The sequence below is a fragment of the Zootoca vivipara genome, chromosome 7, assembly GCF_963506605.1.
Source record: "Zootoca vivipara chromosome 7, rZooViv1.1, whole genome shotgun sequence".
Classification (NCBI taxonomy): Eukaryota; Metazoa; Chordata; class Lepidosauria; order Squamata; family Lacertidae; genus Zootoca; species Zootoca vivipara.
The window spans coordinates 66686726-66699654 of record NC_083282.1 but is presented as its reverse complement, the minus strand read 5'-3'; the positions used below and the strand labels follow the sequence as shown (position 1 = coordinate 66699654).

General features: G+C 42.7%; 1 protein-coding gene across 5 annotated transcripts in view; it reads right to left on the bottom strand.

Moving 5' to 3' along the window:
- The window catches only part of MTCL2 (microtubule crosslinking factor 2), a 90112-nt gene that overhangs the window by 40253 nt on the left and 36930 nt on the right, over positions 1–12929 (bottom strand). For all 5 annotated transcript variants that reach the window (XM_035122435.2, XM_035122433.2, XM_035122434.2 and 2 more), the window contains exon 3: positions 11403–11561. In XM_035122435.2, coding sequence (XP_034978326.2) covers positions 11403–11561 — 159 coding nt within the window. The remainder of the gene's footprint in view (positions 1–11402; positions 11562–12929) is intronic.

The window sequence follows — 12929 nt, the reverse complement described above, 5'->3', positions numbered from 1 at the left end:
AAGGCTTCACTAAACTTTGACCATTTCATGAGAATCCAAGCAGGAAGAGTGAAGGAAATCAGTATGAGTGAAGCTGAGAAGGCTTTTCTTGACCTTGCCACTTTCAATGGAGCCCAGTGAGGGTGGGACAGTGAAGGAGATGGCCATGCAACAGAAAACCGTGGTAATGCAGTGTATATCTCATTATTAACAATCACCAGTCACATCGCAACAGCATTTAATTTGAATCTAGTTTTAAGGAAGTTTGGGCTGTCATCTGGAGTAGGCAAGCATGATACGTCTTCTGCATAAACTGGAGTAGGTGTGAACCACAGGGCTGGACCATAATGGTAGAAGTGGAACAATTGCACCAGAACCTATGTATGTCTACAAGAGGCCATCTTGCCTCCATTTACTCACTGCTATTGTGGTATACACTGTCTGTTGTGGTATACAAATATGTATAATAAAACTAACAAATTATTTTAATTCAGTATGGGTTTTGTTTTGTTTTTTAAGTTCCTGCACTCCTTTGGGGGGTAGGGAGGGACCCTTTCTGAAAACTGCACCTGGGTCTTCCCCATCACCTTAATCCAATCTTGGGTGTTATGCTTTTTCAGCTTTAAATGTCACAACTTTCATTCAGGTGTGCTATGCATTAATAGAAGCCAGCGGATGAGGGTGGGTGGGATATTCCCAAGTGATAATTAAAGCTCTTGGAAACCCATGCGTGACTTTTATTGAAAGCTGTCATTTTGATCTGGCCAGGTATAATTCCTGTGTGCAAAGCCAGAAGAGCAGCATACACAAATGACTCTAGCTTTCCTGACAAAATTGGAAAATAGAAGCCACTTCGTATGGGAATCAACACATCTCTATAGCTAAGTGGTGTCGTCTGACATTTGGGGAGCAGCAGAAACACATCCTACATACAAACACAAAGGAAAGGAAAGCACTGTGTAGAGAATAAGGTACCATATCTGAGATATTAAAGGTCGAGATTTCTTTATAAAGGGCTAGAAAGCTTTGAAGATTCTTGATCATATGGGCACAGCCTGGCTATTCATAGTCAAGACATGTGCTTTCAAGTTGGAGAAAAGAATAACAGCACAAGGTCCAATGAAAAAAAATTACACCTTAATCACCTTGGCTGAAGCTTTACAGAAAAACCACCTTTGCAAGGCTCAGATAAAAAGCAAGCAGTTGATTATAACCCTATATTTCCAAATCACTATGCTCCCCACAAACGAGGGTCTCCTCCCTTCTATTAGCAAGTTAAACCACTTTATTTGGGGGGGGGTTGAATTAATGCCCCAGTAGCCTAGTAATCATTTGAATGCCTTATTTGCCAGGTACAGTTAACAAATAAAGATTCATAACTTTTAAATATTCTTATATTTTAGTCTTCCAACAAAAAAATAGGTAGAAGTATTCAGAGATTCCATTCACTCTCCCAGTAGAACACTGAATTGGGAAGATGACAACGACAATGAAGCCATCAATTTGGAATCCAACTGTTGTGTTTGCATAATGTTGCATAGGAATTGGTAACATCCGGTAATGAAAGCTATCATTATTCCGTGCCAAGTAGCAGGGGGCACACTTGGTTGTTGAATGTTCAGAATTCCTCTGATTGGGAATAAACAACGGCAGAGCTGCTTGCCTTAATACCCAGCCTTTGTCTGATTCAGCAAGGTAACATGCATGTTCAGATTCTGAAGGAACAAGGATCGTACAATTTTAAAGTGGCTTTAGAAATTGGCTGTGCTTGATTCAGAATTTCCTCTCCCTCCTCCTTTTGTCAGGAGCTGCTAGGATCTGTGGGGTGGCTGTACCATATGGTGAACCACTGGACTGCAGGTTGCAGCCTTTTTGGCAGAAAACCAGAGAGAAATGGCACATTCCTTTGGTTGTTCTTCAGTCTTAACTTCTGATTTGCTCTAAGTCTATGGCTTCTTACTTGACTTGCCCTCACACTGGTGCCCACAGCCCAGCCCTGGCATCCTCATAACAGATGACAGCACAATCCGAACCATGTCTACTCAAAAATAAACCCTAATAGGGTTGCAGTCAATTAAGTAGGTTCAGTGGATCTGCCATCCTTTGTGTCAGAGAAGAAGCCCACGTGGTCACAGGGGATACTACCTTGGGAGTGTGGAGACCTGGGCTTAAATTCCAGCTCAGCCAGGGATTCATTGGGCAGAGGTACCCTGCCTTCACCAAGCCTCATTCGCCCACCAGCAAGTCTGAAATAACACACAAATTTGCTGTGGTTTTGATTAGGATTATAATGTCATGGAGAATAGGGCTATCAATGACTGCTAGCCACAATGGCTATCTTCCAACTCTGCTGCTGGGTGCAAAGTCATTGGAAATCATAAGTGGGAAGAGTGCTGCTGTGCTCCGTTCCTTCTTGAAGGTTTCCCACAGGCACCTGGTTAACCACTGTGAGAACAGGATGCTAGATTAGATAGGTCATTGGCCTGATCCAGCACAGCTTTCCTTATAAGACATCTGATGCCCTCTTACTAGGTAAGATTGTAGTTTTTTGCTGCAGCTTTTGAAGCTCAAAATCTTGTAAATACTTGCCAATAAAAGGTTTCCCCTTGCCTAATTTACGTCTCTCTTCTGCCTCTAACAAGCACCTCCTCACTCTGCAGGAGAGACGAAATGCAGCCAGTGCTATTAAAAAGCTCGCTATAATGAAAAGCTGGTCTGCCTCTCCCACCCTCTAATACTCCCACAAAGTGTTCAGTAAACCAAGCAGAGAGATACGCATCAATAAAAGTCATAACACAGGTCAGAATGATGCCCCTTGGACGCCATTCTGTCCACATATAGTGAGCCAAAAATATTCAAAAGCTGGTGCTACAGCTCCATAGCCAAGAAATGTAGCTGTGAAATGTGAGCCGGTGCTTGTGCTCAGAGATCCAGGCCACTCCTATTAAGGACAAACCTATTCTTCAAAAGCCACAGCTTCTCTCAGTGGCTTGGCACACCCTACTAGACAGCAAGCTGGAGGTCCAAGGGAGGGATATGGAGACAGCAGCACCCAAACAGTGCTGCTTTATCCCATCTCCAGTAGAAATCCAACACATTTGCACCACAGCAGTAAATGATCCCTGATGAGGTTGGTGAGCCAGCCATTCCAGCTCCCACCCTTCCACACAAGCCAAAAAAAGAACAAGCCAGTGATGAATTTCACCCAGCAAGCTGCCTGTGAGATAGAGGCTAGCTGGCTCTGTTTGCTGGACAGACAGCTTTGGGGGCTCCCTTCTGCAGCAGTCTAGAATTCCTTGTAGTGTTTTAGCACTTCCAGCCTCCACAGACTATGGCAACCCATTCTGGTGGTCTCCACTCAAAGCTACAGGTATTCTGTAATTATAAAGGTAAAGGGACCCCTGACCATTAGGTCCAGTCGTGACCGACTCTGGGGTTGCAGCACTCATCTCACATTATTGGCCGAGGGAGCCGGCGTACAGCTTCCAGGTCATGTGGCCAGCATGACAAAGCCGCTTCTGGCGAACCAGAGCAGCACACAGAAACACCATTTACCTTCCCGCTGTAGCGGTACCTATTTATCTACTTGCACTTTGACATGCTTTTGAACTGCTAGGTTGGCAGGAGCAGGGACCGAGCAATGGGAGCTCACCCCGTTGCAGGGATTCAAACCTCCAACCTTCTGATCGGCAAGCCCTAGGCCCACAGCGCCACTCCACTCCACAAATTATGGCAACCCATTCTGGTGGTCTCCACTCAGAGCTACAGGTATTTTGTAATTATACAGTGGTCATATTTTTCTGTAAACTGCCTTGAGTTTGTTTTTTTGGTTTTTTACAACCAGCGGTGTATAAATTATATGAAATAAGTAATATATAAATGCATGTATTTATGGTTTATTTGTTCGACAAAGAACCCAGCATTCTGAATACCTAGCTCTTAAAAGCTGAAAGAGTGTACGAATGATGCACAGGGTAGTAGAAGAAGGGCTCAGAGGATTTCCAGTGGTCAGGGGGCGTGTTTTTAGTGACCTTCACCATGATTACCAAAAGCAAAAATTATGCAAACAAGTGATTGTGTGCAAGGATGCAATTTTTAAAAAATAAAAAGGCAAGAGAGAAATGTGCAAACGCAAAATAAATTGCAGAATGAAGTTAAGTTTGTTTGTTTTTTGCACAGGACATGGATCGCTATGAGTCAGGACGGAGTCCAATGTTTGTTTTATCACAATATGTACAAGTGCAGAGCAAATAACTGGTTTTCCACAATGAGGGAGGGGTATAAGAAAGGGAAATGCCCCCCCCCATTTTTCCAGGGGAACTTCCTGTTGATAGACATGCTGCATCAGCAGTGCAGGACAATATAATAGTTATGGTCACTCTGTCATCACAACAAGCAATTCCCATGACCAGCTTTGCGTTGCTTACTTGGCTGCCACCAGCATAAGCCAGACTGGGTCTGGCTGGTTTCATAACTGCTTTGGCTGCCCTGCTGTTTTCAATGCCCTCCCCCCTTTTTTGCTGCAGTTTGTGCACATTCGATAGCAAAAGCTAACAAATGTGATTAAATGTGACTGCTACCATGTTGATGCAACCAGACACACACATAAGCTCCCTTTCAGAGCCCTCCAGGCTCCAGCATAAACAAGTCTTTCTGAATCCCTCCCCCTGCAAGACAAATGAAGCCACAGGTGCAAACAGTGCGCGTGACAATTAATTGGCCTTTCCAACACTTATCCAATTATCAGAGATGCTCCCTCCAGCTGGAGAATAATCAGCACATAATCCCCTTAGGAGCAAGCCCCCTCCCACTGCTCAGAAGCCTTCCAGAGGTAGTTTGTGCGTGCCTGAGCACCAGTGTGCAGTAGGTTAACAGGCAACTGCAAAAGACAAAGGATGGGATAACTGAAGCTGCACTGTAGGCAATAGACCCCCAACCGATTGTTCTCTGGGGTCTCCACCTCAAACATGTATTGAAGAAATGCAACTGCTCCAAGTTTACACCTAGCTGGTTTCTTCTTAGAACAGACTAGAACGGTGGAACACTTGGAACCACTGCCAAGGATGATGGTATAAATAGGCTGCTGAAAGGTGTGAATATCCTAAGGGAAGCCAGCTGGATTTCATCGACTGCCATCACCTAAATATTTGTGCTGCCTGCACTTTAAAAAAAATGTAAACGATTCAATGCTGAGTCCCTAAGCCTACAACAGTGGTTCCCAACAGGTGGTCCGGGGACCCCCAGGGGTCCGCGAGCTATGCCAGAGGGGTCCTCAAGATCCTATTAGAATAAAAAATATATTAAATATATTTCGTATGATAACAGATTTTTTGTTTTGGCCGCTTCCTGCATGAGCGCAAAACTAGAATTAGATAGAGGCAGTAGTTCTGCTATATGCCGCAAGGACTATAAGAAACTTGGAGATAAGGCAATGAAAAAGATCCTTCCATTTGCAACCACATATCGGTGTGAGCAAGCATTTTCTTCCATGTGTTTCATGTCGGATTTCATGTCGGTCGGATTTCAGAGTGAAAGTTTCAAGTTTGGAACCTAATATTTCAGAAATAATGGACTCAAAGGACAGATTTAACTCATCTCATTAAGAACTGAAAATTAAAACTAACTGTATACTTATGGAGTACTCTGTTGTAACTGTAAAAAACGTAAAAATATAAAATATAAAAAGACTCTTAATTTGGCTCTCACTTTTTAATTTTAGGATTAGGAATTAATGGGGGTCCTTGTCACAATAGCGGCTCGATGAGGGGTCCTCAATAAAATTTTGTTGGGAACCCCTGGCCTAGAAGAAGGAGTTTCCCCGCACCCACCAGCATTTGAAAAAGGAAGCTGCCTTACCTGCCCACTGAAAATGGAATGCATTAAAAAGTAACAGGTTTGCAAAGATTTAAAAGGGAGCCTACTCAAATAAATGATCACCCTTTGGTCAAGTTGATAAAAAATATGACAAACTGAACCCTTCATGCAATACACATGTGAAGGGGGCTGCTTGAGTCTTAAAGAACTTGTTTCCAATGAAACACAAGAATCTTGGGACAGCTGAGAAGAAGAAGAAGAAGAAGAAGAAGAAGAAGAAGAAGAAGAAGAAGAAGAAGAAGAAGAAGAAGAAGAAGAAGAAGAAGAAGAAGAAGAAGAAGACCAATTGAAATTAAGAAAGTTCAAAGGAATCAGGGATTACTTTATGGGTTGGTTGCAGTACCATCAAATAAACAACATACTTAAATTAGATAAAAGAAAAGGGTTTGAGACGGAAACACCAAGACAGGAAAAAGATTTAATACAAACTAAAAAGAAATTGCTATTGAAAATGTATAGATTCCTGCTAGATTGGGAAGTAAAGGAGGAAGAAGTTAAAGAAGCAATGATTAAATGGTCCAAGGACTTTGGTTATACCAGGCATCCCCAAAATTCGGCCCTCCAGATGTTTTGGACTACAATTCCCATATTCCCTGACCACTGGTCCTGTTAGCTAGGGATCATGGGAGTTGTAGGCCAAAACATCTGGAGGGCCGAAGTTTGGGGATGCCTGGGTTATACCATTCAGATGGACGTGTGGGGGAAATTATGGACTAAATATCTCAAGTTTACTGCTTGTTACACATTAAAAGAAAATTTCATGAAAATGTTTTACAGTAAAGGGGGGCAGGGGGGAAAGACCCGCAGTGAGGTAGACAGGAGTCACCTGTAAAAACTAGAAGACTATTTAATCATGATATATGGAAGTGAGAGCTGGACCATAAAGAAGGCTGATCGCCAAAGAATTGATGCTTTTGAATTATGGTGCTGGAGGAGACTCTTGAGAGTCCCATGGACTGCAAGAAGATCAAACCTATCCATTCTTATGGAAATCAGCCCTGAGTGCTCCCTGGAAGGACAGATTGTGAAGCTGAGGCTCCAATACTTTGGCCACCTCATGAGAAGAGAAGAATCCTTGGAAAAGAGCCTGATGTTGGGAAAGATTGAGGGCACTAGGAGAAGGGGACGACAGAGGACAAGATGGTTGGACAGTGTTCTCGAAGCTACGAACATGAGTTTGACCAAACTGCGGGAGGCAGTGCAAGACAGGAGTGCTTGGCATGCTATGGTCCATGGGGTCACGAAGAGTCGGCCACGACTAAACGACTATACGACGACGATTTAATCATGATTTAAGATCCTGAAGACATATGGTGTTGAACATTTTCATTAAGTATGGGTGTTTCTACATGATCTTTTTTCTGTGTATTTTGTGTATCTTGTGTTGTTTTGAAGATGAATGTTTGTTTTTGCAAAACAGGGATTCTGTGATTAGATATTAAGTCAAATGCCTCTTGGCAAGGAAGAAAACAGAAGGTGAAATTGGTGCCTGGGCTTGAATCCTGCAAAGACCCCAGCAGGCTAGGGATCGGCCCCCTTCTCCCTCCATTGAAAGACATAGCAGCTAGCTGATGCAAAGTAATCTCTTTGTCTTCCCAAGAGGTGCCAGTTCTTGAGTGCTAACCCCAAGTTATATAGAGCTAGCCTTACAGTGCATTAATAACAATGGAATATGTAGTCAATGGAGACAGCTGCACAGCTGGTTGGAGCCAATGGAGACAGCTAGTTGGCCACCTCTTAGACCAGTCGTGTCCAAACTTTTTTCAAAGAGGGCCAGATTTGATGAAGTGAGGGGCCATGAGGGCTGCCCAAAGGGCCAACCAGAGTTGACCTTTGAACTTTTTTTATTATTTTACCCCAAAGTTGTTTTTAGCTTTTTTTAAGGGTTGAAGTTGTTGACCTTTTTATAGGATTGAAGTTGTCATGGTTTTGGGGGGGGGGATTTTACCCCAGGAAATAAACTGCCACAGGAGCAGGATTAAACCGACCGACGGGCCGGATTAGGTCCCCAAAATGGACTTTGGACATGCCTATCTTACACAAAAGCACTGCCTTTCATAAATTTGGGGATTTAAGAAATGGAGGTGGGGAAAGGATCTAGATGGACCATAGAGACTTACAATTTTGCCTGCACAGACACTGGTAATTCAGAATGAACAGTTTCAGAATGAACTGCTTTCAAGCCCCAGATGCAATCTCAGCATGTGCACACAAGGAAGCCGTTGACAAGACACAGAACTGTAAATACTGTACATGGTTAAGAGGTGCTAACCAACAGCAGGCGGGAAAAGGCAATTCACCCACAGCACCAGCACATCCTTACAAAAACAGAGCTCCATGGGGAAAATGAGTATTAGCAGCATCCTGGTCTGTGAACTATGGAACACTCATCCTAGAATACAAAACGGATTCTAATGGTGCAAGATATACAGTTCTGCTCTGGAATGCCACAGAATCAATAGCCTTCTCTCCAAGATATAAATTCTCGATGTGGGATATAATACTCCTAGTATTGTGGCTGCTAACTAAGAAGTATGAAACTTAACACAACACTCTTGGCAAAAGCCCAGCAGCATTATAAAGCTCCACTTTACTCCACCCGATCCTAAGGAGGCACCAGACATTCAGCAGCAATTTGGATTTTGAGATCTTCCTCTTCTTGCCTTGCGCTTCCAGTTTCCTGGCTTTGCTTCGGCCACAATGCTTAGGAGTATTATATCCCACGTTGAGCAATTAGATGCTTTTTAAACAAGACCTCACACCATTCTAGAGCTATAGCAGTGCCTTGGGGGACCTACTGAAGAGCTTTCCAACGTGATCCAGAAAGCCAACAAGTTCCATTCTCATTTTTCAAGATATATTCCAGGGGTGGAAGAAGAGGAAGGCATGGCAGCAGAAAGAAAAACTGGACTGCAATGTGTTCCAGTCCTTCACTTCACACCGAAACTGCTACTACACTCCCTCCCTCCCTCTGTGTGTTTCTGTGTGTGTTTGTGTACACACACACCATCCAAGTCATCTGTATGCAACACCAACTGTTCGGGTCTCTGTGTACACACATCATGTGACTCAAGTCTGGCATGCTGGCCACAGGACAACCCTCTCCTCGCCTTCATCTCCCACTGACAGCTACTGTACTTCTTTTCACTTGCTATTCAGATCATGCACACAGACTGCTCAGAAACCAATCTCATGCCCATTAGTACTGCCTGCTGTGTGGATGGGCAGACAGGCTGCCTAGAGAACAATAGGCAAAGCGAAAAGCTGCAAGTCCTATCCAATATGGTTACGGAGGGCTGAGGCTTCTAAGCTGCCCTTGCGGCCATTTGCTCTGTTCTGAAATTTGTCCTAGGCATTACTGTAGGGATCTACAGGTCCATTTGCACCCACTAACATTTCTCCAAACAGCTGTGCAAGTGGATACAGAACTTCAGGAATAAAAAATTAAAAATGTAGGAAAGGGGTTCCAACAGCCTGTCATCATGGCTGTGGTCAAGGAAATGGCTGTGTGTTCCCTATGCATACACCAACCTTTCTTCATATGGTTGTATACCCACATTTATAATTGCATATTGGAAATTGTCAATAAGAGCCTGTTGCAAGTCTGTTAGCCATACAGATGATTAAGGACAAACCCCCATGTATCTGCAAAGAGAATTGAAGACTTTGAGAGAAGGTTAAGATACCGCAGTAGAACCAAACTGCCCATTAGCAGCAATTCTAAGTCAGGGCAAAGGAAAGCCTATTTATTATTATTATTATTACCGGTATTATTATTATTATTATTATATTTGCATACTGCCCTATACCCACAAGTCTCAGGGCAGTTCACAGGATAAAAACACAATATAAAAACACAAAATACATAATCGAAATAAAAACAGGAACAACCCAATAACCCCTCACAATTAATCAGGGAGGGAAAATAGAATTTTAAAAACACACACACAATATCTGTAACAAAACATATAAAAATAAGCACCCATCAGGTATCATCAAGGAGTAGATTAAAAGATCAATTTAACTGTCTTTTAAATCAAAACATTTTAGTCATTGGGTTTTTTTTCCAATTGCAACCATTCATAGATGCTCTTTGATCCAGTGGATCAAAGCCTACAACATTCAGAAGGGCTGGCTGGGCATTTGCTATGTGTTAGTTTTATTTGCTATAAGATTTAAGTTCACACAGAAACAGCAGTGCAAGTGCAACGGAGTACTGCTCTGGAAGGGTTTAGTTTTATAGAAAAAGGTGTGTCAACTTTAGGCTAAAAAGACCAAGGTGTGTCAACTTTAGGCTAAAAAAACTGGCCATTGTATTTTTTTTAATGCAGAATGAATCAGGATAGTAAAGCAAGGGAGTTTGCCTGGCCTGACTCCAACTAGGGTAATTCCATGTTGCAGACACTTAACTCTTGCTGTGACTGCAACTGGAAACCAGATTCCTTTTGGCCTACTGCCCTAACCTCACACACAGTTCCATTCTACACGACATTTTTTGTAACCTTGTGAGCACCAAGAACTGGTTGCTCTCCCTTAAGATAATCCTGTAGGGAGCTATTGAACATGCGTGTTTGGTCAGCTTTGCTACCGTAGCACTTCAGCAAAACCCAAATATTTTATGTTACACTGCCACTTTCCTGCTGTGAAGTACCTACATACAGCATCATTAGAACTGTACAACATAATGGTACCAGAAGAGCCTGATGCCAAGGAGATCCTTAGTGGTCTAAGATCCATACAGCTACACTTCCATGACCCCATTTGACTGCAAGTCATCAAATGGATTTGAGAAGTGCCTAAACTATACCTAGTTTCCCTTGGAGGAAGCAAGGATATGGCACATTCTAGCTGCTGGCAGCAAACGCAAGAACCAAAAGGGCAGACATGAAAAAGATAAGACCACAATGTGTTTTAAATGGCTAGCCTCAAGCTCCACAGCTTTCAACCACCATCAACCACAGGTCAATACTCCATTTTGCTCTGTTCTCCCCCCAACTTTGTAGGAAAGGTTGACGATACGTAGTTCTCTTTTGCTTGCATTTGATTTCCCAGAATTGAAATTACAGCTTCCATTCAATTCCAATGATTCATAATGTAGAGTCCAAGAGAAGCCCTCCCTTCCTAAAGAACCTCAACTTCAATGGTTTTGCCCTGGAGTTTTGCCCTAATCCAAGAGTAGGAGAGAAGTAAAAGAAAAGGGGGGGGAGCCAAATATACACATCTTTGTACTGTGCCAGTAGATGTGTGCAAATTTTGAGAAACAGCCTTAGGGAGCCTTAACAAGCAAGCAACTTGATGGTCATCCAATTTCATGTCTTTTGCATGTTTCAGCCACTTCCCAACACATGTTTAGAACACAACTTACTAGTAGCAAAGAGGTAAGCAGGAGACCTGGGAAGATGTAATGTTGTAGATTCTATATGCCTTGAGCAAGTCACTCCTTCTCGGCCTAAAATAACTCGTGGGCTTGCTGTGAAGCTGGAACACTGATCAAAGCTCCTTGGGAGAAAAGAGAAGACAGAAATGCAATCCCTTAGGATAGTACTTACCTCCCGTAGCTTATCCATCTCATTCTGCAGCACCTGCTTAGCCAACTCACTCTCAATGAGCCGTTGGCGCAAGTCCTCATTCTCATCCTCCAGCTTAATCCGTTTTTTCTCCACTGTCTCCAGTTCATTATGGAGCCTCACAGAGACATCTTTGGCTACCTATAAACACAGCAAAAAGTAATATGAGGTTTGGTCCTCAGATTTGATGCACAAGCTAACATTACCAGCAGTACTGACATTGGGCTTTAGATTCTATTTTGATCAGAGCTATATATCCCACCTGAGTGTCTCTGTTCCAAAATGCTCACTAGTATTGGGCTTTCCTGATCTATTTAGAAAGAAACAGATTTTCTTCCAAAATGCATGCCAACATTCAAAATTGCTTAAGCAGGAGCTATGCCTTGCAGCATAAAATTGTAGCTAAGCATTTTGCAGAGATTTCATTTTCAATCCTTTAATTCAAGTTGTACCAGCATAATTATGTTCAAGATATGAACTGTTACCAAGAGACACATTTTGCAGGTCCCTCCCTTCCCTTATGTGGCCCAATACTTTATTCTTAATGAAGGATGCAGCCATCTTGGGAACACAGCATGGCTTTGCACATTAGAAACATGCACTGAAAAAGGAAGCAAAAGTGCTCCTATTGGACAATACCAAAAGGATTTGTGCAACTCTTTGTAAAGGAGCACAAGAGCTGTGCCTACACTGAATATGCACATCTTGCCATCTTTGCACAAAAACCAGAAGTATGGAGAAAACCACAACCTCTTGACTCCCTCTTCCTTGTAGTAAACGATGCACCTCTTGTTATTCAGCGGCATTATGGTGTATGCTTTGCCGCACAGCCCCCCAAAATCAGAACTTTCACAAAAGTTCTATGTCCTTATGTCTATGATCTTATGTCCAATGGTGCTTTGAATGCCAGCTTCCCTGGTTACAGGAGAGGGAATAACTGTCACATACAAGACCGAGATGCCAGTCACTTCTGAGTTTGTTCGCCGCGGTGGCTGGCAGAGTTTAGATGCACATCAGCAAGTTTCAGATGCACCAAGGTCACCACCTAATAATTCTATGTGAATCCACAGGCATAGAAGGGGCAACAAGTTGGTGGTGCTACAATATCCTCTCGGAGCTTTCCCCACTGAACCAAGATAAGATTTTTTTAAAAAAAAATGTATTGAACTGAAGAGCATGCATCAAATTTTAAAGTTACAAACAGGTTCACTAATGTCAATATTAATTGTGCAATGGGTAGTCTAGCAATTACAGTAGCACCAGCCATACCTCCTACTGTAATGTGAGCATATAAAAAAAACACGTAATTCTCTATCATAGGTGCAGAAGCATCAAATAGGCTTTGCCACTGGCACTTAAGACATGTCAGACTCAGATTGTGCGACCAAAGTATAGCCAGGAAGAGCATTCAGGAGGGAAAGGGTAAGTCAAATGCCAAAGCTATAAAATGGGAAAGAACACAATTCATGTGACTCTGTTGAACAAACTGAATTAATACTGAACCTAAAC